Raw genomic sequence first — 25,632 nt, 5'->3', positions numbered from 1 at the left:
AACGTCAAGTATCTGACTGGTGATGGACTCACATTGATTAAAAATGATCATTTTTATTTTAAATCCACTTTGAGCTGTGGAAATGAAACAGCACCAATTTCCCACTCACAAAACCAAGGGGTTTTGACCCTACATGTTTCTTAAACCACATTCTAAATAGAGTAATAGACTCATAGAGATGTACAGCACAGAAACAGATCTTTTAGTCCATCTATGCTAACCTAATCTACTCCCATTTGCCACACTTGGCCCGTATCCCTGTGAACCCTTCCTATTCATATACCCATCCAGATGCCTTTGTAATGTTGTAATTGTACCAGCCTCCACCATTTCCTCTGGCAGCTCATTCCATACACGCACCACCCTTTGCGTGGAAAAGTTGCCCCTTAGGGCCCTTTTATATCTTTCCCCTCTCACTCTAACCCCTATCAAAAACACTACTTCTATTCCTTTTTGCACCCACATCCCCATCCCCCTCACCCCCTGCCCCCTCCCTTTCTATCCTTCCTATATCATTGACATCCTGGCACATTAAGCTGCCAGTCCTGTTCATCCCTGAGCCACATCTCTGTAATTGCTCTGCTCTCCCAGTCCCGTGCTCCAACTATGCACTGAGTTCATCTGCCTTCCCTGTTAGGCCTCTTGCATTGAAGGTCGAGAGTGTGGTGCTGGAAAAGCACAGCAGGTCAGGCAGCATTCAAAGAGCAGGAGAACTGACGTTTCGGGCATGAGCCCTTCACCGGGAATGGAGAAGGGCTTATGCCCGAAACGTCAATTCTCCTGCCCCTCAGATGCTGCCTGACCTGCTGTGCTTTTCCAGCATCACATTCTTGAATCTGATCTCCAGCATCTGCCATCCTCTTCTCTTGCATTAAAATAGATAGTTTATCAGTCCTCCCTCATTCTCTGCTTTGTCCCTGCCTGCCCTGACTGTTTGACTTCCTTCTTTTCCCAGCTGTACCAGTCTCAGATTGCTCTCTTTCCTCTCTATCTCCCTGAGTTCCCACCCCCACCTTACTGAGCAGCTCTAGCAAATCTCCCTGCCAGTACATTAGTCCCCTTCCAATTCAGGTGCAATTGCCCTTCTTATACAGGTCACTTCTACCCCAAAAGAGTTTCCAATGATCCAAAAATGTGAAGCCTTCTCTCCTGCACCGCTCCTCAGCCACACATTCATCTGCTCTATTCTCGTATTCCGACCTCACTAGCTCATAGCACCGGGAGTAATACAAATACTACTATCCTCGAAGACCTTTTTAAATTCCTGCCTAACTTTCTATATTCTCAATACCAACTCAAGGAAACTTTTACGTTTGTCACTTTATAAGCACTTTTGAAAACACGGACAATTTTGAGGACAATGTGACCCCAGATCACGTCGATTGTGCTTGAAGCAATCTCGGTTTCTGTGTTCAGTCAAGGTAATGCAGATAGGTACTCGGTTAATGGAGAGATCGTCATAGGGGCAGATGTCAGTACAAGCAAAACAAGCAATTGGACATTCGGCATAACATGAACAATATTTTATAAAGGAAGTACAAAATAATTTTTAAAACTACCATTGTAATAATTTCTGCATGCAAATAATTACCATATTTTCCAAAATACAAGTCAACAACTGGAGAACTGGACAGTTAAACTTTAATTTAGGTTTCTCAAATTATCCAGACTCCACACCCTCCATTCTGCCCTAACTGTTGAAAATGGGGTTAGAAAAATTAGGTAGTTATGTTTGACTGGCACAGAGTCAATGGGCTGAAGGGCTTTATTCGGTGCTGTCAACCACTATGACTCCTGTCCTTTCAAACAATAAAGTTTGCTCCTATCCAGGGACAGTAACCAATTATTTCAGTTTCAACAACCTTACCAAATCCAACTTCTGGCTTTGCTAACAACATGAAAGAGGTACCTGGGCTCCCCAATCCTTCCTGTGTTTACTCTGCTTAGTCCTGTTAGAATTTTATAGATTTCAATTTTACAAGGTTCTAAAAAGATCCCATCCCTGCTGGATACCTTATCCCAATCCAAATATAGGTTTAAAAAGGAGCCAAATTAACCAGGTTGTTTTGAGTTAAAAAGAAGGATCTGTTTATTAGATCCTAAACTCCTGAGAGGGCAATAAGACAGACCATAGACACAGTTCGAAATATGAATTGGGTAAAAAGATAACAGGTTGAAAGGGAGATGGTTATAGCCATTAAGCTGGCTACCAGTTATGCTAATGTTGGTAGTGATGCAGTTCATTTCAAGATTTTTGGCTCTGCTATTGACTCGCGGTCTTTTATCTGTTTCCTCCTCGATGATGACTTCATTAGCTCTGAGAATGAAAGAGAGTTTCTCTTTACCTGCAGCACAGAGCTTATCTATTAGCAAGCTGTTACCTTCATTGCAACTAATCCAATAACCATAGATCAGTCCGGTTAACACAGGAGTCCAGGGGTTACCATTGGCTTTAACACCTCTTTTTAATACAGACACAAATATGCCTGTAATTTTCAACAGATTCCACATGAGAATGTCCAGATGAAGGGTTTATGCCCGAAACAGTGATTCTCCTGCTCCTCAGATGCTGTCTGACCTCCAATGAATCACACTGAAGCATCTCTGCATCCTCCTCACAGTTCACCCTCCCATTCCCAGCTTCGTGTCATCTACAAACTTAGAGATATGATGCAATTTTTCCTCATCTAGACCATTAATGTATACTGTGAATGGCTGGGGTCCTAGTTCTGACCTCTGGAGAACCCCAATATGCAACAAACACTAGGACTGATATTAGGAGATTCACCCTGACTTGGTATGATTAACCTTTGAACTGAATTGGATTGAATTATCTTATTGTCATGTGTAAAATACAACAAAAAATACAGCAAAAGGTTTTCATCTGTCACCACAATCTGGCACCATTTTGATTAGTTTAAGAATTAGAAAAGATAAAAAGATACTATTGAGCTAGAAGTCCATCTACATTCTCCCACCCCCTCCGTAAGTCCTGAGCTGGTTTAAGATTATTGGACAAAGTGTTTAAAATCCAGAAATGTTTGAAGAAATAATTGGCAGCTGGGAAAGAAACACTTTGGCTCTTTCAAGGTTAGGTCCAATTAAGATGGACAGAATGGTCTTCCTGATCTGTAGGTTTTGTGATTGCATCAAAAGATTTCTTGGCACACAACCAGAGTACTGATAAAAATAGTGACAGCAACAGAGGAGCTGCACCATTCTTAACCAAGCTTTGTATAGCCCAACCTATTATCCAGGGAAATGAAATATATTAGACAAAATCTTTTACCAGTTCAAGGTTCAAGCTGCCAACATTTGAGAAATGCCCCTTTAAGCCATAATGGTAATCAGGGTGAGTTCCAGAAGACCACAGATCTGCTGTGACACTTATCTTTATATGTGTGTGTGTGTGTGTGCATGTCCATATGTCTGTGTGCGTGTGTGTGTCTGTGTGTGTGGGTGTGGGTGTGTTTCTGTGTGTGTGTGTACCTGTGTGTGTCTGTGTGTGTGTGGGTGTGTATCTATGTGTGTGTATCTGTGTGGGTGTGTATCTGTGTGTGTGGGGGGGTGTATCTGTGTGGGTGGGTGTGTATCTGTGTGGGTGTGTATCTGTGTGTGTGTCTGTATGTGTTTGTGGGTGTGAATCTGTGTAGGTGTGTATCTGTGTGTGTGAGTGTGAGAGTCTATGTGTGTGTGGGTGTGTATCTGTGGGTGTATATCTGTGTGTGTGGGTATGTATCTGTGTGGGTGTGTATCTGTGTGTGTATGTGGGTGTGAGAGTTTGTGTGTGTGTGGCTGTGTATCTGTTTGGGCGTATATCTGTGTGGGTGTCTGTGTGTGTGTGTGTGTATCTGTGTGGGTGTGTATCTGTGTGTGTGTATGTGGGTGTGAGAGTCTGTGTGTGTGTGGGTGTGTATCTGTTTGGGTGTATATCTCTGTGTGTGTCTGTGTGTGTGTGTGTGTATCTGTGTGGGTGTGTATCTGTGTGTGTGTGTATGGGTGTGTGTGTCTGTGTGTGGGTGTGAGAGTCTGTGTGTGTGGGTGTGTATCTGTGTGTGTGTCTGGGTGTGTATTACCTGTGTTTAGTTGAGAATATGTAGGTGACTGTTTGGAATTCATTTTTCTAATCTGTACAAATAACCAATGTATCAAAACCAAATCAACCTTTGTCCCATTAGCTGCTGAAGATGGCAGTAGAAATGCAAATGGAGTTTAATACTGATATATGTAAATCAAGAGAGTATGCACCAAATGAAGTGTGTGAAATACTTGGTCTTTACAAAGAGAAGTTTCCAGATCATTTCGGGTGTGTGACCATTGTCACCTGGGCCTGCTCTTGTGGAGATTAACACCAATAACAGTGGTTTGCCTGAGCGATTTTTGCTCTAATTTCCAAGTACTTTGATCTGTTCACACCAGTATACCTCACAAGAGACAGACCCTCATCACTGCAGAAGCCACACAGACCTGTCCACATGGATTAAAGCATGCGCTACTGTTGTGTGAAATGACTCTTTCTTTGCAAAGCATTCTGAACTGCCATTTATGTCAACACACTGAGTAATGCATAATACAATCTTGAACATATTCTGCCACTACCCCTTCGAAAGGCTCATGTAATAGGGCAGAGCAGAGTAGCTAAAAGTCAATGTTTTCACTGAGCGTTTCTACAAATGTTCCAGTAATGACAGGTAGAGATCACAGCTCACAGCATAACAATGTCTCCACCCACAACCACAGACCCGAGTGTCGCAAGATAAAACAACCCTAAAAGGATATGCAGATGACAGCTATGGAGATGTCAAGGATGGGGATATCAAATTTAGCTGAAATCTTCTCTATTTGAGTATCAAGCAGATCTCATTCTAACACTTGTTTTATTGTTGTTTAAGATCACGATGACTTGTTTTGATTTATTATTGTCACACGTGCTGAGATACAGTGAAAAGTATTGTTTTGTGTGCTATCCAAGCAAATCATATGTTCACAAGTTCATCAGGGAAATAAAACTGAATGCAGAATGTAGTGTTACAGAGAAGGTGCAGAGAAAGACCAACTCAAATCTATGAGGTACATTCATACATCTGTTAACTTCGGGGAAGAAACTGTTCTTAAGTCTGTTAGTACGTGTATTCTGCCCACTGGGTGTTTGATTATGCTTTTTATCATTTATTCACAGGATGAGGATGTCACTGGCTAGGTCAGCATTTATTGCCCATCCTTAATTGCCCAGAGGGCATGTAAGAGTCATTGCTGTCGGTCAGCAGGACCAGGCCAGGTAAGGATGACAGTTTCCTTCCCGATAGGACATTAGTGAGCTGTCATCATTTGACTCTTAATTCCTGTTTTATATGGAATTCAAATTCCATCACCTGCCATTGTGGGATTCAAACTCAGATCCCCGAAACATCAGGATCAGCAGTCCCCAGCAATAATACCACGAGGCTATTGCCTCCCCACTGCTGGTTTCCCAAGACAGTGGGAAGGACAGGCAGAGTCAATGGAGGGAAGGCTGGTTTTCATGATGGATTGGGCTGCATTCACAACTCACTGTCATTTCTCAACAGAGCAGTTGCCACAGCACACTGTGATGCATCCAGGCAGAATGCTGTAAAATTGGTAAGTCATTGTGGATGTGCCGAATTTCCTTAGCCTCCTGAGGACATAGAGGCATTGATGTGCTTTCTCAACCATCTCCGCCTCAGCACCATTGATGCGACAGTGGTGTGTCATCCAATCTGCTTCCTGAAGTCAATGGCCAGTTCCTTCAATTTGCTGACAGTGAGGGAGAGATCGTTGTCTCTCTATCTCTTTCCTGTACTCTGTCTCGTCGTTGTTTGAGGTCTGACCCACTACGGTGGTGTCATCAGCAAATTTGTAAATGGAATGAGAGCTGAATTTGGCCACACAGATGTGTGTGTGTGTGGGTAAGGAGTATAGTAAGGGCTGAGTACAACAGCCTTGTGGAGCACCACTGACACACAGCAGCATCCCATAAACACAAGCTGCACCACAGCACCTTCCAAACCCACAACCACTACTATCTAGAAGGACAAGGGCAGCAGATACTTGGGGATACCACCACCTGCAAGGCCCCCTTCAAGCCATTCACCATCCCGGCTTGGAAATATATCGCTGTTCCTTCATTGTCGCTGGGTCAAAAGCCTGGAGTGCCCTCATTGGCAGCATTGTGGTTGTCTCTCTATCACACGGACGGTGACAGTTCAAGAAGACAGCTCACTGCCCTCTTCTCTCGGGCCAGTTAGGGCTGTCCCAACCAGTGGCATTTCTGTCAGCCCCTCTCATAGTGCTGCTGTTGAATATGCCCCATTCTGACCATCCAAGCTCTCATTAACCTCAACAAAAGGAAGGTAGGTTTTCCAATTTGTTATACCTGGGTCGTTGGAATCCAAGCCACAGCCCAAGAATCAATGCATGTGTATATATGAAGAGATTTCCTCTCCTTCATGTCCTGGAACAATGGCCATGTTGAACCTTCCAACCTCACCTCTGATCCAAAGGTCAACAAAGTTAGAACCCATGGAATCAACAGGATATGAGAGACCATGCAGGTACAAGAGAATGTGGGTAGTAGCAGATGGTTGTTTTCAGATGGAGAAAGGTATACACTGCGATTCCACCCCCCCCCCCCCCCCCCCCCCCCCCGCCACCACAGAGGTCAGCATTAGGACCCTGACATATTTCAACGATGTACAGGGCATCATTGGATGAGACAAAGCTTGGAAGTTTGTGAACTGTGATGTGGATGAACATTAAGAGGACCTGGAAATGTGCTTGGAATGGGCATTGACATGGTTGACAAAATTTTATGTAGACAAATATAAAGTGATTTATTTTGGCTAGAAGAATAAGGAGAGATGATGTAAAATAAGGCAATATGAAGTAAAAGATGCTATTTGTAAGAGGGTGCAGAGTTGAGGGCCCTGGTAGCATGTTTGCTCAAATCATTGAAGCAAGGAGAGATTGAGAGTGCAGTTAATAAATTATACAGGATCCTGGGCTTTATAAGTTGGGGCATCGAGTATAAAAACATGGAAATTATGACAAAGGTCTGGCAGATGGAGTACAGTGTTAATAAATGTGAAGCCATCCCTTTCGGGGATGATTCACAAAGGGTCCTGGGTGTCCTCGTGCCAAACAGAAGGTTTGTCTGCAGGTGCAACAAGTAATTAGAAAGGCAAATGGAATTTTGTCCTTCATTGCGAAAGGGGTTGAGTTTAAAAGCAGAGAAGTTATGTAACAGTTATGTTAATGCTTCCACTGGTAGATGAAACTAGGACAAGAGAGCATGGCTTCAAAATGAAGGGGAGCAGATTTAGGACTGAACTGAGAAGGAACTTCTTCACCCAGAGGATTGTGAATCTGTGGCATTCCCTGCTCAGTGAAGTGGTTAAGGCTTCCTCAGTAAATGTTTTTAAAGCTAAGATAGATAATTGCTCAAAGTGTAAAGGAATTAAAGGTTATGGTGAGAGGGCAGGCAGATGGAGCTGAGGCCATAAAAAGATCAGCCATGATCTTACTGAATGGCAGATCAGGCTCGAAGGGCCAGACGACCTACTCCTGCTCCTACTTCTTACGTTTAAACACACCCTATCCCTGCATTCCCATTGGCTAATCCATCTAGCCTACTCATCCCTGAACTGTATGGACAATTTCGCATGGCCAACCCACCTAACTTGCACATCTTTGGATTGTGGGAGGAAACCCACGCAGACATGGGGAGAATGTGCAAACTCCACACAGTCACCTGAGGTGGGAATCAAACCCGGGTCCCTGGCGCTGTGAGGCAGCAGTGCTAACCACTGAGTTACCTTTCCACCCATAATTACTGAGTAGATAGATGCTGAGAAAATATTCGCATGAGTGGAAGGTTGAGTACCAGTGGACCAGAGGTTTAAGGTGATTGACAAACGAAGCAATCTGAGATGTGAGGGGGCAGAGAGATGTCACGGAGCGGTGGTGGGTGAGAGGAAAGGTGCAACACTGGGGAGGAGACAATACCTGAAAAGGAGAAAGAATATTTTATCAACAAGGAATATTTAGCGAAGAAAACGTCAGACACTGAGGTAATGAATTCCTTGCAAGTTGACATGGAATGCCTAATTTAGGGCTGCCTAGGTGCAGGAGACAATCTATTTGGAAACTATGGAGTAGATCCCACTGTAACAAACATTGTGAATCGTTCAATTGAAATCTGAGATTGAGATCTGAGTTGTACTGCATAGGATTATAACTGCTGGGTGTATATGTCGGAAACACATTATCTGGGACCTCACCAGTCTGTGGGTGGTGTGTGGAGGGTAATGGTCTTTTGTGTGTAGAAGTGCACGTTAGTTATTTTGAAAAGAAAAATTCTGTTGCTCCTAGTGCCTGTTACTTTGCTCCAATTTAAAGCTGTGGGGTTTAGGAAATTTGTGCTTCCTTTGCACGCTGTGGCTTTAAGTTGTGAAGAGTTGATAATTATTGAAGATATTAATGAATTCTTTTAAATTTGTTACTGTGTGAGTCCAAATAACCCATATGTCAACACAAATTCATAAAGTATGGTTAGACATGACAACATCATCTAATAAATGTGTTAACGAGAATGGCAAAGTAATCCTTGGGAAGTGAAAAGTATCCCGTGGGAAAACCTGGAAATGACTGTTATGATGCAGCAACAACTCATGCCGCACTCTTTGGTTTAGGGATGGGGAATACACAGCCCCTCACATCAGTAGGAAGTGCCTGGATATATTTGACAGACCTGATTGAGTTACCTCCTACGAATAAGTGCGCTACTGTTACTGTTCAATACCAATCAAATAAAAGTAATCATTAATGAACTCCTCTGCTTTGACACACTTAACACTGAATCACACATAAAGAACTCAGATCAGTAGCTGCTGTTACACAGCACACCTTTCAGTCAGGCGGCTGGGAAGAAGGAAACCTCTGTCCTGTATTTGCCTGCTCGGAGTAAATTATTTCCTGGGTGTATGAAAGTCATTGTTTGCTCAGAACCCCCACAGAGCAAGGCAGTACAAGGAGCTTGACTAATAACTGACTCATCCCATATCAGGTTTGGGAGTGGTTGATAAGCAAAGGGAGCACTTGCAATGCATCTGACCAATGTCACATCTGATGTGGAAGTGTCCAATGATAATGGGCATTAGTTATTCATTAGGCCTCAGTGTTGTTCATTTCTCCCCTTAGCTGAGCACCTGAGCCAGACTGGATTCAGTCTCCTTCACTGTATAGAGGACACTGGGGAGGACTATTTCACAATGTTTCATTTGCCTTGAGTACACATCATCTAACCTCACCTTTTAAACCGCTTGTGAGGGAAGCTAATGATGAATCGTTGTAAAATATATCTGTAGAGAAATTATCAAGAACACTGAGATGTGTAGGCAGTGTTTCTGGCCAGTGAGAGTTCACACTGCTGTAGTGACACAAAGATTCAGTGTCCTAGCTCCAGATGTCTCAGTGCTCGAGGAGGGAATGATCCACCATCAAGACTCCAGTCATTAGCCCCAGAGGCTCCTCACTTATTCCCCCTCCGTTCCATCGACAAACAATGCCTTCTCCAATCCAACGACTATCAAGAGGCCAATTACCACTCAATACCCAACTCAACCTCTCCACCACTTCTGACAACGCTCAATCCGATTCACTGAACTGCTGGTTCCCAACCTCCAGTCTACATCACAACATTCAGAACACCAAAATCACAACTTTGGACCCTGGACCTCCACAGTCCTTCCCTGAAGATGGCACAGGATGAAACTTACTTCTTACAGTCTCGTCCTCTTTTGAGAATCTAAACTGACCTTCAGAAACTCACATCTCTCTCTTATCGAGACTCCCTGATCTGCTTTATCCATGTTACTTTTCTCTGTCCCTTTCTCAAACCATCTGCTGACAAACATTTTCATCCAAGCCTTTCCCTTTCCCGGACCTGACTACTCCAACGTTCTCATGGTTGGACATTCACCCAAATCTTCCATTAGGAAGGTTATTGTTACAGTGGTGGAGAAATTGATCAGATGGGTCAATGGACCGAGGAGTGGCAGATAGAGTTTAATTTAGATAAATGTGAGGTGGAAAGGCAGGACTTAGACACCGAATGGCAAGGTCCTGGGAAATTTGCTGAAAAAAGAGAGCTTGGAGTTCAGGTTTGTAGTTTCCTTGAAAGTGGAGTTGCAAGTAGATAGGATAGTGAAGACGGCGCTTGGTATGCTTTCCTTTATTGGTCAGAGTATTGAGTACAGGAGTTGGGAGGTCATGTTGCGGCTGTACAGTACATTGGTTCGGCCACTGTTGGAATATTGGGTGCAATTCTAGTCTTCCTCCTATTGAAAAGATGTTGTGAAACTTGGAAGGGTTCAGAAAAGATTTACAAGGAAGTTGCCAGGGTTGAAGGATTTGTGCTATAGGGAGAGGCTGAACAGGCTGGGGCTGTTTTCCCTGGAGCCTCGGAGGCTGAGCGGTAACCTCATCATGGTTTATGAAATCATGAGGGGCATGGTCAGGGGAAATAGACAAAGTCTCTTTCCTGGGGTGGGGGAGTCCAAAACTAGAGGGTATAGGTTTAAGGTGAAGGGGCAGGATTTAAAAGGGACCTGAGGGGCAACTTTTTCAAGTAGAGGGTGGTGTGTGTATGGAATGAGTTGCCAGAGGAAGTGGTGGAGGCTGGTACAATTGCAACATTTAAAAGGCATCTGGATGGGTATATTAAGAGAAAAGATTTGGAGGGATATGGGCCAAATGCTGGTAAATGGGTTGAGATTATTTTCAGATAACTGGTTGACATGGACGGGTTGTACCGAAGGATGAGTTTCCATGCTGTCTGACTTCATGACTGGAGTTGTGTATCAGGGTCCTGACACAGCTGAATTGTCCAAGAAATCAAAACTGCCAATGATCAATTACCTAATGTCTGGAGTCCTTCGAAAAATTAGCCAACTCTGAGTTAGCAGCAAAAACTTCAGACAATCTGCCTGACTTGTATAATGGTTAACCAGGAAAAGTTAAGAGGATTAAATATTTACGCTCGCTGTCTATAACTATGAAACTAAACTCCTAACTTACCACTGACCCCACTTTGACCCTCAATGAGTACCCAACCCCCTCTCCCCAATTTGCCCTTCCTAAGCCCAATACCCTCCGTGAGTCCGAACCCAACCCAATCCTTGACTCCCTCCAAGACCCTCCTGTATCTGACTGTCCTCATACGTGGCACTTGACTCTCCAAAAGCCAACACTCTTCACCTCAAACACCCCCACACCTCAACCCGAGCCCCTCTGCTGCCTCTAGGATTTGGGCTAAAGTTAGGGCTAGGTCTGGACGGAGGGTTATGGTTGGGGTTAGGGCTAGGTATAGGGCTATGGCTAGATATAGGACTCGGGTTAGGGTTAGGTTTAGGATTAGGGTTGGGGTCAGGGTTAGGGTTAGGCATTCCACCCTGACTTACCCTAAGCGGTAGGATTCCATTTAGCTTTAGGGTTAGGCTTATGGTTCCATCAGACCTTCAGTAGCGTTCCAGCTTGGGTTAGGTTTAGGGGTAGAGCTAGAGTTAGGATTTGGATCAGGGTTAGCCTTAGGGTTTGGTTTAGGATTAGCATTATGGTGAGGGTTAGGGTTAAGGTTAGGATTAGGGTTCGGGTGAGGGCTAAATTTGGGATTAGGGTCAGGTTACATTCTCAGGCTAAAGTTAAGGAGTGAATTAGGATTAGAGTTAGGGCTAGAGTTATGGTTGTACCTTGACCTATCCTAAGGACTCACCAATTCAGCTACTGTAGTATGATGTTCTCTCCCTGGCACCTACTCCTTACCCACTTGTAGCCCTTCATGCATCCGCCATCCTCCTCCTCGCCCTCTGGCATCTTAACCCTCACTTCCCTGACCTACAATTCCCTTAGCGGTTGTGGAGGTAGCATTAGATTATGGAATACAGCAGGAAGTGGCCTGGAGAAGGGGCCTGGTTCGATCCCTGGTCTCCCTCACTGCTGTCTGGCCGCGTTGCCCTCCTGGACTCACCTAACCCAGCTGACAAGGTCTGAAAGCCCACACCCAGGATTCCCGTAAAGGCAAATCTGAACGATCAGGATTGGAATCAGTTTTCCGATCCGAAACACAAAATCGGGGCCAGTGCGGGTTTCAGCTCACCCACATCTCTGTTACCCTCAGTCATCAAATGTACCTTGTTCCCTTTCTGCCTTGACCTCTGTAGCCCACCTCTTGAGAGCAAAGTGCCTCAGAAGAAACTCATCCTCTTCTTCAGGTGGTACAGGTACCGAGGCTGCAACATTCACTGTGCCCAAAGTTTGTTTGACGCTAGACGAAGGGGGCAGAACCCTCGCTTCCGACAGCCTTCCCGGTTGTCCTGAGGGGCTGGGTATGTGTTACCCCCTGCCCCGTTCGCGGGTTTGCAACTTACATGTGATCCTTGCACTTAATCCGGACCGCCTCACCTGCCAGAACTTCGCATATCACGGGACCTGACCTTGTGTTGACCAGACCTCATCCCCATGCAGGGCCATTCCCGTGGTTCCTACTCCAAACTTCAGCCTCGGAAGCAAACTGTCTCTCTTGCTTAGCCGACTCTTGTGTCTCGAAATTGGTGTTCCTGGTCACCCAGGTCCGGGAAGGTCAGGTTTAACCTGGTGCAGACTCTTCTCCGCGTTAGCAGCTCTGTTGGAACTATCCTTGCAGTTGCATGAGGGGTGTCCTGATAATCAATCAAGAACTGGGACAGTTTGGTATCGAGTGAAACTCTCTGCTTTAAGCCTGCCTTCGACATTTGGATTGCTCTTTCTGCCACACTGTTGGATAGTGAATGGTATGGAGCTGTCTGATGCCATTCAACTTTAGTAAATAACTCAAACTCCCTGCTGGTAAATGGTGTTCCATTGTCTGTGACCAACAGTTCCGGGAGTCCATTGTTCTGGCCAGACCCCCTCAAAACATTTCAAAAAAGTAGCCCCAAACCTAACTTTGTTAGTTTTTAAAAGCTGGTGTAACACAGAGGGATGCAGCTTGTCAAAGCACTTAGTGGTAAACGAAACAGAATTTATTTACAAGGTTACCAAATGAGACACAAACAACAGAAAACAGAATACAGAATAACGTAACCTATCCCAAAATCCAACAGGTTATACCCACTTAATGATTGCAACCATCGTCACAAACACGCCTTGGTACAAAAGATAATATCAAACACAGGGTCTTAAAGGACAGATGTCACAGAGAGAGGAGGGTCAGCAAGGACCTGCCTCTCTTGGGTCCAGCAGCTTTTACAACATTCTGCTAAAACCAAACCAAACCAGAGAAAAGCTGAGCTGGGAGAACTGGCCACTCCCCTTTCATTGTACAAGTGTTTTTTTTTAACTTAAAAGCCTTCTGTCTGAGGCAGTATCTGTTAGCTATTATCAAATTGGCCCAAAAACACTTCAACCCCAGACTTTTTGGAGTCTGTGTCTTTTACAATCTCTCTGAAAAAAGAAACCAAGGACACCATAACCTTGTTAAAGGAGCAGCATCATCACATTGTTTATTGCAAAAGATGCTCACAGCTTTTCAATCCTCATCCGTGAGTTCACTGAATGAACTCTATGCATGTCCAACCACGTTGAGTGGATGTCCACAATGACCAAGAACATTGAGCTCATAAAAGGACTGGCATGGTCAATGTGCAACTGAGTCCAGGTCTTACCCTGCCCTGCTCATGAATGTGCCCACCTTGTTGGCACTCTGGGCACTGCCCCACCAATGCAGCTATGTCTGTATCTAATCCTGGCCACCAGACATCACATCTGGCCAGCATCTTGACTTTGGACACTGCTGGATGACCCTGGTGGTTTTCAGCCGGTATCTGGTGGTGACCTTTGCTCAGGGCAATCACTCTCGCTCCTGATCATTATATAGTGTCCTCTACTGTGATCTGGTCTCACTGGGTCCAGGAAGGTTTCATGTCTGGTTGTAATGGCTCTTCTTACTCCCCCATCACCACCAGCTGTTTCAGTGTTGCCAGGGTGGGATCTTTCTTGTGTTCACAGTCGGGTATTGTCACCAATGACTGGAAAGGTATCCAGAAAGTTTAAAACCAAAACAGACTCTTCTAGTACTGGTGTATGTACCGATGATGTACCTTCCAGCAGGAGGCGGTTCAGTGCATCCACAGTTGCTGCTGGGCCTCCTGGGATGGTAATCCAATTTGTAATTGTATGCACTTACAGCCCACCACTGAATTCAACCTGAAGGTATGACTGGCATTGCCTTATCCGCTTTGAGTTGCCCTAGCAGGGGTTTGTGGTCTGTTACTATGACAAATTTCCACCTGTCAGGGTACTGGTGGAACCTTCTCACACCAAATATGACCGCCAAACCTTCCTTCTCTATCTGGGTGTATTTACACCCTGCACCAGCCAAAGTTCTGGTGGTGAATGATGTTGGGCGTTCCTCTCCAGGGGGTCACCACTGGCCCGATACCGTATAGGGGCACATCACGTGTCAGCACCAGATCTGGCTTGGCATCATAGTGTACCAACAGCTTTGGGCAATGATAGCTGCTTCTTCACTTCCCCAAAGGCTACATCTTGGCTATGAGGCCATTTCCAAAGCTGACCCTTTGTCAATAGCAGATGTAAGGGCGACAAGATGAAGACAGGTTACATCTGCACTTTCCATTATAATTTGCTAATCCAAGGAAAGGCCTAATCTCCAGTACTGACGTGGGAGCCAGGCCACCTTTGATCGCCCTCCCTTTATCTTTCACTTTATCCTTTACTAGTCTTGTCAATTTTCTAGCCTAAGCAGGTCCCCTGGCTTTCTGAGGACACACATTCTTCCCTTCTAAGCCATTTGCCAGGCTGGGAGAAAAGTCCAAGGACGAGGTCCAGGTTCTGTAAGTGCTCTTGTCATTGCAAGTCATTCCAGATAAATGGCGACCTGGGGTAGACCTTGCAAAATGTTCTTCATCATCCACTGAAAAATGACACAGGCTGATGATACCTCAAATAACAATCTCGTAAATCGGTACAAACTCTTGTGAGCATTAATTATGCCACACATCTGGGAAGCCTCATCTAACTGCAGTTGTAGATACACATGGCTCGTGTCCAGCTACATGAAGGCTACCCTTCCTGCCAGCTTTGCGTATATGTCCACTTTCCTGTCCTTTCCCTATAACCTCCAATTCCCTGACTGGTCAAGGATCTAACTATCTCAACTTTAAATAACCACATGGACTCTGTCCCCACAGCTCTCTGTGGCAAGGAGTTCCAAAGACCCACAACTCTCAGAGAGAAGAAATTCCTCCTCATCTCAGTCTTCCATTGGTTCCCCTTTATTCTGAGACTATACCCTCTGGTCCTAGACTCTCCCATGAGGGGAAACATCCTCTCAGCATTTACTCTGTCAATCCCCTGAGGAGAGTTCCAATCTGTTCACCTTTGCTCACAAGACAATCCCTTCATAACAGGGATCATCCTAGTCAACTTTCTCTGAACTGTCTCCAATGAAATAATATCTTTCCTTAACTAAAGGGACCACAACTGCTCACTGGTACTCCAGATATGGTCTTGTGCAGTTGCAGTAAGACTACCCTACTCTTCTACTCCAGCTCCCTTGAAATAAGGGCCAATATTCCATTAGCCTCCCTGATTACCTGCTGCACCCTGTGTCCTAGCTTTCTGAGTTTCGTGCACAAATATTCCAAGTCCTAACGATACTGCAGCAAAGAACAAGGAGCTATATTCTGTAGAATCAAACAGTTAGCTCTGACAGCACCAGTGCTTGGGTAATACAACATAAGTGATGAAGACAGCTTACAGTGTAATGACAGAGAGACAGGACTGGGAGCAACTTACCTGCAGAATGGACAGCCAGTGTATTTTCATCCAAGGTACTAATGTAAATTGAATGATACCCCCTGGAGCTGAAGAAGGAACATCAGCCCAGGATGAGTAGTCATCAGATGAAGATCCAAGAACGACTTGCACCGCTCCCCATTAGTAGACGGATCATTAACAATGGAGCAGAGATTTAAGTGAAAGGGATGATTTAAGGAAGCATTCTTTCAGCTAGAGTGTAGTAGGTGGCTGGACCTTACTATCTGACATGGATCCATCAAAACATTTAAGAACTATTTTGAGGTGGTCACTTGAAGTGCCACAGTATTCAAAGCTATGGGTCAAGTGCTGGCTAATGAGATACAGTAAATAGGTGCTTGGTGACCAGCATGGCATATGATAGGCTGAAGGGCCTCTGACCGTGCTGTAAAACTCTACAGCTATGACTCTATGACACTGACTATGCACCATTAAAAGACCAAAGGAAATGTGTGTGCAGGGACAGACTGGAACGAACAAATAGTTTTTGTTCCTGAAGAAGACTTTTTTCTACACCATACACATTGGGTGATTTGCAGTTGCCAGTGGTAGTGTGTGCAATTTTCTTTTCTCTATAAAGAAGGGAACGTTTGGTCAGATGCATTTGTACACTTCACACTGTGACTCACCACAGTCATGTGAACCTTGGATGTAGCACAGCTTGCTTCTACCTCCTTCCCAAAATCCACAAACAGGACTGCCCCAGGGACACCCATTGTTTCTGCCTGCTCCTGCCCCACAGAACCCTGCTCTTTCTACCTTGACTCAGTCTTTTCTCCCCTTGTCCAGTCCCTGCCCAATTACATCCGCAATTCCTCTGACGCTTTATACCAGTTTCGGAATTTCCAGTTTGTGGGCTCCAGCTGCCTCCTCTTTATCATGCACATGTAACCCCTTCACACATCCATCCCCCATCAAGGTGGTCTCAGGGCTCTCTGCTTCATCCTGCAGCAAAGGCCTGAACCGTCTCCACACCCCCTCACCCTCTTCCCCCTGCCCAAACTCATCCTCACCCTGAATAACTTCTCCTTTACCTACTCTCACATTCTTCAGGCCAGACGGGTGGCCATGGATACCCACATGAACCCCAGTTATACCTGTCTCTCTGTAAGGTATGTGGAACACTCCTTGTTCCAGTCCTATTCCGATTCCCACCCATAACTCTTTCTCTGGTATATCGATGGTATCATCGGTGCTGCTTCCCTCTCTTTTCTGGAGTTGGAAAGTTTTATCAATTTTACTTCCAATTTCCACCCCGCCCTCACCTTCACCTGGTCTACCTCTAACTCCTCCCTTCCCTTCCTCGACACCTCTGTTTCCATTTCTAGCAAAAGGCTGGCCACTAATATCCACTACAAACCCACTCACTGCCACAGTTACCTTGAGTATACATCCTCACACCCTGCTTCCTGTAAAGATTCTATTCCATTCTCCCAGTCCCTCTGTCTCTGACACATCTGTTCTGATGATGCCAACTTCAACAAGGGTGCTTCCGAAATGTCCACCTTCTTCCTCAACCGAGGATTCCCCACTACAACAGGGCCCTCATCTGTGTCCGACCTATCTCCCACACTTCGGCTCTCACCCACTCACTTCCCTCCAACAACAGCAATAGAGTTCCCCTTGCCCTCACGTACCATTCCACCAGCATCCACATCTAGAGGATCATTAGCTGTGACTTCCGCCACCTCCAGCAGGATGCTACCACCAGATCCCCTTCCATGTCAGCCTTCCATAATGACTGTGCTCTCTGGGACACCCTGGTCCACTCCTTCTTCAATGCCAACACCCCCCCCCACAGCCCTATGGTACCTTTCTGTGGTTGCAGGAGACCTGCCAGTTTACCTCCTCCCTCCTGAGTATCCAATGGTCCAAACACTCCTTCCAGGTGAAGCAACAATTTATCTACACTTCATTCCATCTAGTTTACTGCATTTGCTGCTCACAATGTCGTCTCTGTCTCAGGCTTACTGCAGTGATCCAATGAAGCTCAGTGCAAGCTGGAAGAATAACATCTCATTTTCTGCTTGCGAATCCTGCGGCCTTCTGGACTCAATATCAAGTTCAACAACTTTAGGGTTTGAGCTTCTCCCATGACCTTATCCCAACCCCCACCCACCAGGCCTTGTTATCACATGGGCTGCTTTCCCAAGCAACCCATTGTTAGCCCCAAGAGTACCTATTCACTCACCTACAATATGGAAACAGGCCCTTCGGCCCAACAAGTCCACACCGACCCTCCAAAGAGCTTCAGGGCCTGTGTAGACCCTCCGAAGAGGAATCCACCCAGACCCATTCCCCTACCCTATATTTACCCCTGACTAATGCACCTAACCTACACATCCCTGAATACTTTGGGCAATTTAGCTTGGCCAGCTCACCTGACCTGCACATCTTTGGATTGTGGGAGGAAACTGGAGCACCCGGAGGAAACCCACACAGACACGGGGAGAATGTGCAAACTCCACACAGACTGTCACCCGAGGCTGGAATCGAACCTGGGTCCCTGGCGCTGTGAGGCAGCAGTGCTAACCCACTCCTTTGTCTGTCCAACATTTTTCTCTCTCTCTGGGCTCTATCCCCACCTATCATTTAGTCTCCCCCTCCCCACTCTCATCTTCAGCATATGTAGCAACCTTTTCCCAGTGACAATTAGTTCTGAGGAAGGGTCACTGGACCTGAAATGTGAACTGTGCTTTCTCTCCACAGACCTACCAGACCTGCTGATGTTTCCCAGCAATTTCTGCTTTTGTTTTGGAGATATCAGCTTTCAGTTCCGATGCCAAAGCCATGAAAATCTGTGTAGGTTGGGCAGACTTGGGACAAAAGGCTTCTGCACCGATTTAACAAGCACTTGAGTAGCATCGGCACATCTTGAGATTTTGCTGCTGGCTGATGGGCTGTAGGAGGAGGTGAGTGTTTCAGTAATGTTGGTTTATACAGTATAAGGCTGGAGGGTGAGATCCATGTGGCTACAGTGATGGAGTAAGGAAGCATTGGCCTTTCTCTGTCGTCCACTACCAACTGCTTTTGAACGCAGGATTCCTTACTCAAAGTTGCATCGCCTTAGAGTTCCAAAGCTGCTGGTAACCTTTGAGGATTGATGCTGTATCCAGTGTGCCAACTCAGTGCGAGTTCTACATGACAGCTGGGTTGTAACAGGAAATGACTGACTCAGTGGCATTGTGCATTCTTGGGATGTGGGTGTTGCCTGCAAGGCCAGCATTGATCACCCTTCTGTGTCTGCTCTGTGGTCCTCGTCGCGAGTTTGTTACAATACAGTGTAGCCTTGTTGAGCCACTTCAGATAACACATCAGGGTCAAGCACATCAGGGCGGGGCTGGAGTCACATATAGACCAGATCGCTTTAGCACAGTCTGTTTTCCTCCTGAAAGGCCACTAAGAAACCAGCTTGGCTTCTCCTTCTTATGAGAATCCAGCAACGATGTGGTTACCCACGGCAGCTCTGAATTGCCCAACCTCTTTTAAAAAGTGAGTTCACATTTGCAAAGCATCCAGCCTGCATTTGAAAAGGTTCTCTGAACTGTATAGCGCAAACCAGTGGATTATTAATGTCACTGTTGAGTGAGGACTGAGTTTCTCACTGTGAGGGGACACCATGCTGTGATCTCAGGAGCTCTGAGATTCTGCTGAGCTTGCTGACTCCTCTCTACTCCACCGTCGCCTTTAACTCCAAGGTGAAATCAAATTTCAGTCCATAGTGCTGTAGGAAGGTCTAACTTTGCTAAATACCAAGCCCAGGATTTCACCAGCTGTGGCAACCCCATTCCCCCTGAGAGAATGGTCAGTATGTGAGGCTCATTTTGACTGCAATGGGCAGGATACTCACCAAAGTGGGGATTGTTGCTGCTGGTGGGTCCTGCATGAACCCACTTGGGTGTCAGTTTTCATAGAGAGAAAAAAATACATCAGATTACAGCCCACAAGTCTGGCAATGAACACCAAACCCAACGGCAATGTGACCTCTCAGGGAGTTTCTCCGGGGATGGGTGCTATTGCCTGTTTGTTTAGCTTTTGCACAGTTTAGTAAGCAGGATGTGTGTGACTGTGGTCTGCTCTCTGCAAGTGGTGCTGAAAGCATTTTGGACTGCTGTATTACTGAACTTGCAGAGAGAGGGTGTGTGTGTGTGCGTGTGTGTGTGAGAGAGAGAGTCAATGTGATCTCACGTCATTCCCTGTGTTCCCTCCCCCTCCCCAACTTATTCAATCAGAATAAAACCAAGTTAAAAAAAAAACTCAACTCACTAGGGGATAGAGGAGAGGAGCAGTTGATTGAAAAAAAAATCACTCACACTTTTCACTCCTCAGCCAGGAGAGAGTGAGAGCCACTGACTGTTACCTAAAACAAGACAAGTATGTTCCAACATCTGTTAATTGGAGCTGTGGGATCAATATTGGTTGCGAATTCCTTGTGTGTCCAAGGTAGGTGACTTACCTGAAATACTAACTTGCACCTTTTCACTACAAAGTGTAGTCATAAGTTTCCATGTCTGAGAAATATAATGTTGAAGTCTAACCAGGTGGACTGATAATGGATAAATTTCAGGATTGACAGCACTAGATTGCTTCCAGTATTTTAACATTTCATTTGGCTACTTGTGGACTTATTGTTTAATTGGTTTGTTTTATTGTTTCATTTACACATTGTTAAAAACTGATTTCTGAGGATCTAGTTGCAGATCCCTTTGAGTCACTGGCAGCCGGAGACTGGCTCATTATTAATCTGAAAAGACACTGCCAGTGCCAAGCACTATAAAACTGAATGTATTTTCAGGGGGAAAGGGAGGACACATCAAAGGAGAATGTGTGCTCAGAGGACGTTCTTTATGAAAGAAAATTCATTAACTCCTCTCTGATGAATACATGTTTGAGAAAATGTTACCATAGAATCTGGAGAATGTTTGGCAATTTCTTGCTCAGCTCCAAAAAGCAGTTCTGGGTGATCAGAGGAGGAAATAACCGAACTAACCCACCCCTGCTACTGTGCTGGGCATGGTCAGTCTGAAACAACACCCTATCCCCTCACACTCTGGCTGGTAGGAGTGAACACCTTTACTCCTAATGGAATTGTGAGAGTGGCTGAATAGCCCTGTAACAGGGAGTGTGAGAATTAATACCCCTGGACCTTGACTTAGCACTAAATATCTCCTGAACCAAAGAGTGTAGGGACTAATTACCCCACACCATGGAGTGTAGGGCTGCACCATTGTGAGGTGATGGCTGAGTGGTATTATCACCAGACCATTAATCTAGAGACCCAGGAAACGTTCTGGATATGGCTGATGAAGAGCTTTTGCCCGAAACATCAATTTTCCTGCTCCTCGGATGCTGCCTGACCTGCTGTGCTTTTCCAGCACGAGTCCAATTTTGACTCTAATCTCCAGCATCTGCAGTACCCACACTTGCCGACTGTTCTGGGTAGCCAAGTTCGATCCCCCCATGCAGACGGTGGAATTTAATTTAATCAATAAAATCTGGAATTAAATAATGACTAATTGTCGAGGAAGGCCCATCTACGCCATTAATGCCCTTGAGGGAAGGGAACTGCCATCTTTATCTGGTCTGGCCTACATGTGTGCCCAGACCCACAGTAATGTGGTGACCCCAAACTGCCTTCTGGGCAATTAGGGATAGGCAATAAATGCTGGCCTAGCCAGGCACACCCTCATCCTGTGAATAAATGAAACAACTAGGACAAAGTACCTCACTTACTAGGGAGTATTGGGATTAAATACTCCGACCTGACAGAGTGGGAGGGGTGAATACCCTTGTATAACAGAGTGGGAGGGGTAAATACACCCTATACCACAGAGTGGGAGGGGTGAATACCACCCTGTATCACATGGTGCGAGGGGTAAATATCCCCTGTATCACAGAGTGGGAGGGGTGAATACCCCACTGTGTCACAGAGTGGGAGGGGTGAATAGCCCCTGTATCACAGAGTGGGAGATGTAAATACCCCCAGTACACAGAGTGGGAGGGGTGAATACCCCCCTTTACCACAGAGTGGGAGGGGTGAATATCCCCCTTTACCACAGAGTGGGTGGGGTGAATACCCCCCAATTCCACAGAGTGGGAGGGGTAAATACTCCCTGTATCACAGAGTGGGAGGGGTGAATACCCCCCTGTATCACATAGTGGGAGGGGTGAATACCCCCTGTATCACAGAGAGGGAGGAGTGAATACCCGCTGTATCACAGAGTAGGAGGGGTGAATACCCCCTGTACCACAGAGTGGGAGGGGTGAATACCCCCTGTATCACACAGTGGGAGGGGTGAATACCCCCTGTATCACAGAGAGGGAGGGGTGAATACCCGCTGTATCACAGAGTGGGAGGGGTGAATACCCCCTGTATCACAGAGAGGGAGGGGTGAATACCCGCTGTATCACAGAGTGGGAGGGGTGAATACCCCCTGTACCACAGAGTGGGAGGGGTGAATACCCCCCTTTATCACAGTGTGGGAGGAGTAATTAACCCCCCATATCAGAGAGTGGGAAGGGCAAATACCCCCTGTATCACAGAGTGGGAGGGGTAAATACCCCCCCGTATCACAGAGTGGGAGGGGTGAATACCCCCTGTATCACAGAGTGGGAGGGATAAATACCCCCCCTGTATCACAGAGTGGGAGGGGTGAATACCTCCTGTATCACAGAGTGAGAGGAGTGTATACTCCCTGTATCACAGAGTGGGAGGGGTGAATACCCGCTGTATCACAGAGTGGGAGGGGTGAATACCCCCTGTATCACAGAGTGGGAAGGATAAATACCCCCCCTGTATCACAGAGTGGGAGGGGTGAATACCTCCTGTATCACAGAGTGAGAGGAGTGTATACTCCCTGTATCATAGAGTGGGAGGGGTGAATACCCCCTGTATCACAGAGTGGGAGGGATAAATACCCCCCCTGTATCACAGAGTGGGAGGGGTGAATACCTCCTGTATCACAGAGTGAGAGGAGTGTATACTCCCTGTATCACAGAGTGGGAGGGGTGAATACCCGCTGTATCACAGAGTGGGAGGGGTGAATACCTCCTGTATCACAGAGTGGGAGGGATAAATACCCCCCCTGTATCACAGAGTGGGAGGGGTGAATACCTCCTGTATCACAGAGTGAGAGGAGTGTATACTCCCTGTATCACAGAGTGGGAGGGGTGAATACCCCCTGTATCACAGAGTGGGAGGGATAAATACCCCCCCTGTATCACAGAGTGGGAGGGGTGAATACCTCCTGTATCACAGAGTGAGAGGAGTGTATACTCCCTGTATCACAGAGTGGGAGGGGTGAATACCCCCTGTATCACAGAGTGGGAGGGGTGAATACCCCCTTTATCACAGAGTGGGAGGGGTGAATACCTCCTGTATCACAGAGTGGGAAGGGTGAATACCCGCTGTATCACAGAGTAGCAAGGGAAAATACCCGCTGTATCACACAGTGGGAGGGGTAAATACCCTCCTGGACATAAGTGGGGTGGTAAATATCCCTTGTACCTGAGTGGGAGTGGTAAATACCCCCTATATCACAGAGTGGGAGGGGTAAATACCCCCTGTATCACAGAGTGGGGTGGATAAATATCCCCTGTAACTTAGTGGGAGAGGTAAATACCCCCTATATCACAGAGAGGGAGGAGTGAATACCCCCTGTACCACAGAGAGGGTGGGGTAAATACCCCCTGTACCACAGAGAGGGTGGGGTAAATACCCCCTGTATCACAGAGTGGGAGGGGTAAAAAGCCCCCTGTATCACAGAGTGGGAGGAGTGATTACCCCCCTGTATCACAGAGTGGGAGGAGTGATTACCCCCCTGTATCACACAGTACGAGGGGTGAATGCCCCCCTTTTTCACAGAGTTGGAGGTGTGAATACCCCCCTGTATCACAGAGTGGGAGGGGTAAATACCCCCTGTATTACAAAGTGGAAGAAGTGAATACCCCCTGTTCCACAGAGTGGGAGGGGTAAATACCCCCTGTATCACAGAGGGGGAGGGGTAAATACCCCTTGTATCACAGAGTGGGAGGGGTAAATACCCCCATGTACCTGAGTGGGAAGGGTGTATACACCCTGTATCACAGAGTGAGGGGGTGAATACCCCCGTTATCACAGAGTGGGTGTGGTAAATACCCCCCACCCCCCATATCAGAGAGTGGGAGGGGTGAATGCCCCATGTATCATAGAGTGGGAAGGGTAAATACCCCCCAGATCCTGAGTGGGAGGGGTGTATACCCCCTGTATCACAGAGTGGGAGGGGTAAATACACCTCTGTACCTGAGTGGGAAGGGTGTATACACCCTGTATCACAGAGTGGGAGTGGGGAATACCCCCTGTATCACAGTGGGAGGGGTAAATATCCCCTGTATCACAGAGTGGGAGGGGTGTATACCCCCTGTATCACAGAGTGGGAGGGGTAAATACACCTCTGTACCTGAGTGGGAAGGGTGTATACACCCTGTATCACAGAGTGGGAGTGGGGAATACCCCCTGTATCACAGTGGGAGGGGTAAATACCCCCTGTATCACAGAGTGGGAGGGGTGTATACCCCCTGTATCACAGAGTGGGAGGGGTAAATACACCTCTGTACCTGAGTGGGAAGGGTGTATACACCCTGTATCACAGAGTGGGAGTGGGGAATACCCCCTGTATCACAGTGGGAGGGGTAAATACCCCCTGTATCACAGAGTGGGAGGGGTGAATACCCTCAGTAACACAGAGTGCGACGGGGGAATACCCACCCCCCTTTAACCCAGTGGGAGGGGTGAATACCGCCTGTATCACAGAGTGGGAGTGGGGAATACCCCCTGTATCACAGAGTGGGAGGGGTGAAACCCCCCCATATCACAGTGTGGGAGGGGTGAATGCCCCACTGTGTCACAGAGTGGGAGGGGTGAAAGCCCCCCCTGTATCACAGAGTGGGAGGGGTGAAAACCCCCCCATATCACAGTGTGGGAGGGGTGAATACCCCACTGTGTCACAGAGTGGGAGGGGTGAAAACCCCCTGTATCACAGAGTGGGAGGGGAGAATACCCCCTGTATCACAGAGTGGGAGGGGTGTATATACCCTTTATCACAGAGTGGGAGGGGTGAAAACCCCTGTATCACAGAGTGAGAGGGGTAAATACCCACCTGTACCCGAGTGGGAGGGGTGTATATACCCTTTATCACAGAATGGGAGGGGTGAATACCCCCTGTACCACAGAGTGTGAGGGGTGAAATCCCCCCATATCACAGAGTGGGAGGGGTGAATACCCCCTGTATCACAGAGTGGGAGGGGTGAATGCCCCCTGTATCACAGAGTGGGAGGGGTAAATACCCCCCGTATCACAGAGTGGGAGGGGTGAATACACCCCTTTATCATAGAGTGGGTGGGGTGAATACCCCCCGTATCACAGAGTGGGAGGGGTGTATACCCCCCTGTATCATAGAGTGGGAGTGGTGAATACCTCCTGTATCACAGAGTGGGAGGGGTAAATACCCCCCGTATCACAGAGTGGGAGGGGTGTATACCCCCTGTATCATAGAGTGGGAGTGGTGAATACCTCCTGTATCACAGAGTGGGAGTGGTGAATACCCCCTGTATCACAGAGTGGGAGGGGTGTATACCCCCCTGTATCATAGAGTGGGAGTGGTGAATACCCCCTGTATCACAGAGTGGGAGGGGTAAATACCCCCAGTAGCATAAGACCATGGGGAACTAGGCCATTCAGCCCAATCATTGAAATCACAG

General features: G+C 46.6%; 1 protein-coding gene across 2 annotated transcripts in view; it reads left to right on the top strand.

The window, feature by feature from the left end:
• Nucleotides 1-20,209: 20,209 nt before the first annotated feature.
• The window catches only part of LOC122558112 (CD44 molecule (IN blood group) b), a 78,469-nt gene continuing 73,046 nt past the window's right edge, over nt 20,210-25,632 (top strand). For both annotated transcript variants that reach the window (XM_087996782.1, XM_087996781.1), the window contains exon 1: nt 20,210-20,337. In XM_087996782.1, coding sequence (XP_087852908.1) covers nt 20,271-20,337 — 67 coding nt within the window. In that variant the 5' untranslated portion in view covers nt 20,210-20,270. The remainder of the gene's footprint in view (nt 20,338-25,632) is intronic.

Source organism: Chiloscyllium plagiosum, unplaced genomic scaffold, assembly GCF_037043375.1.
Source record: "Chiloscyllium plagiosum isolate Xiang-an unplaced genomic scaffold, Cpla_swu_hap1 HiC_scaffold_18, whole genome shotgun sequence".
Classification (NCBI taxonomy): Eukaryota; Metazoa; Chordata; class Chondrichthyes; order Orectolobiformes; family Hemiscylliidae; genus Chiloscyllium; species Chiloscyllium plagiosum.
This window is presented reverse-complemented; position numbering and strand designations above follow the sequence as displayed.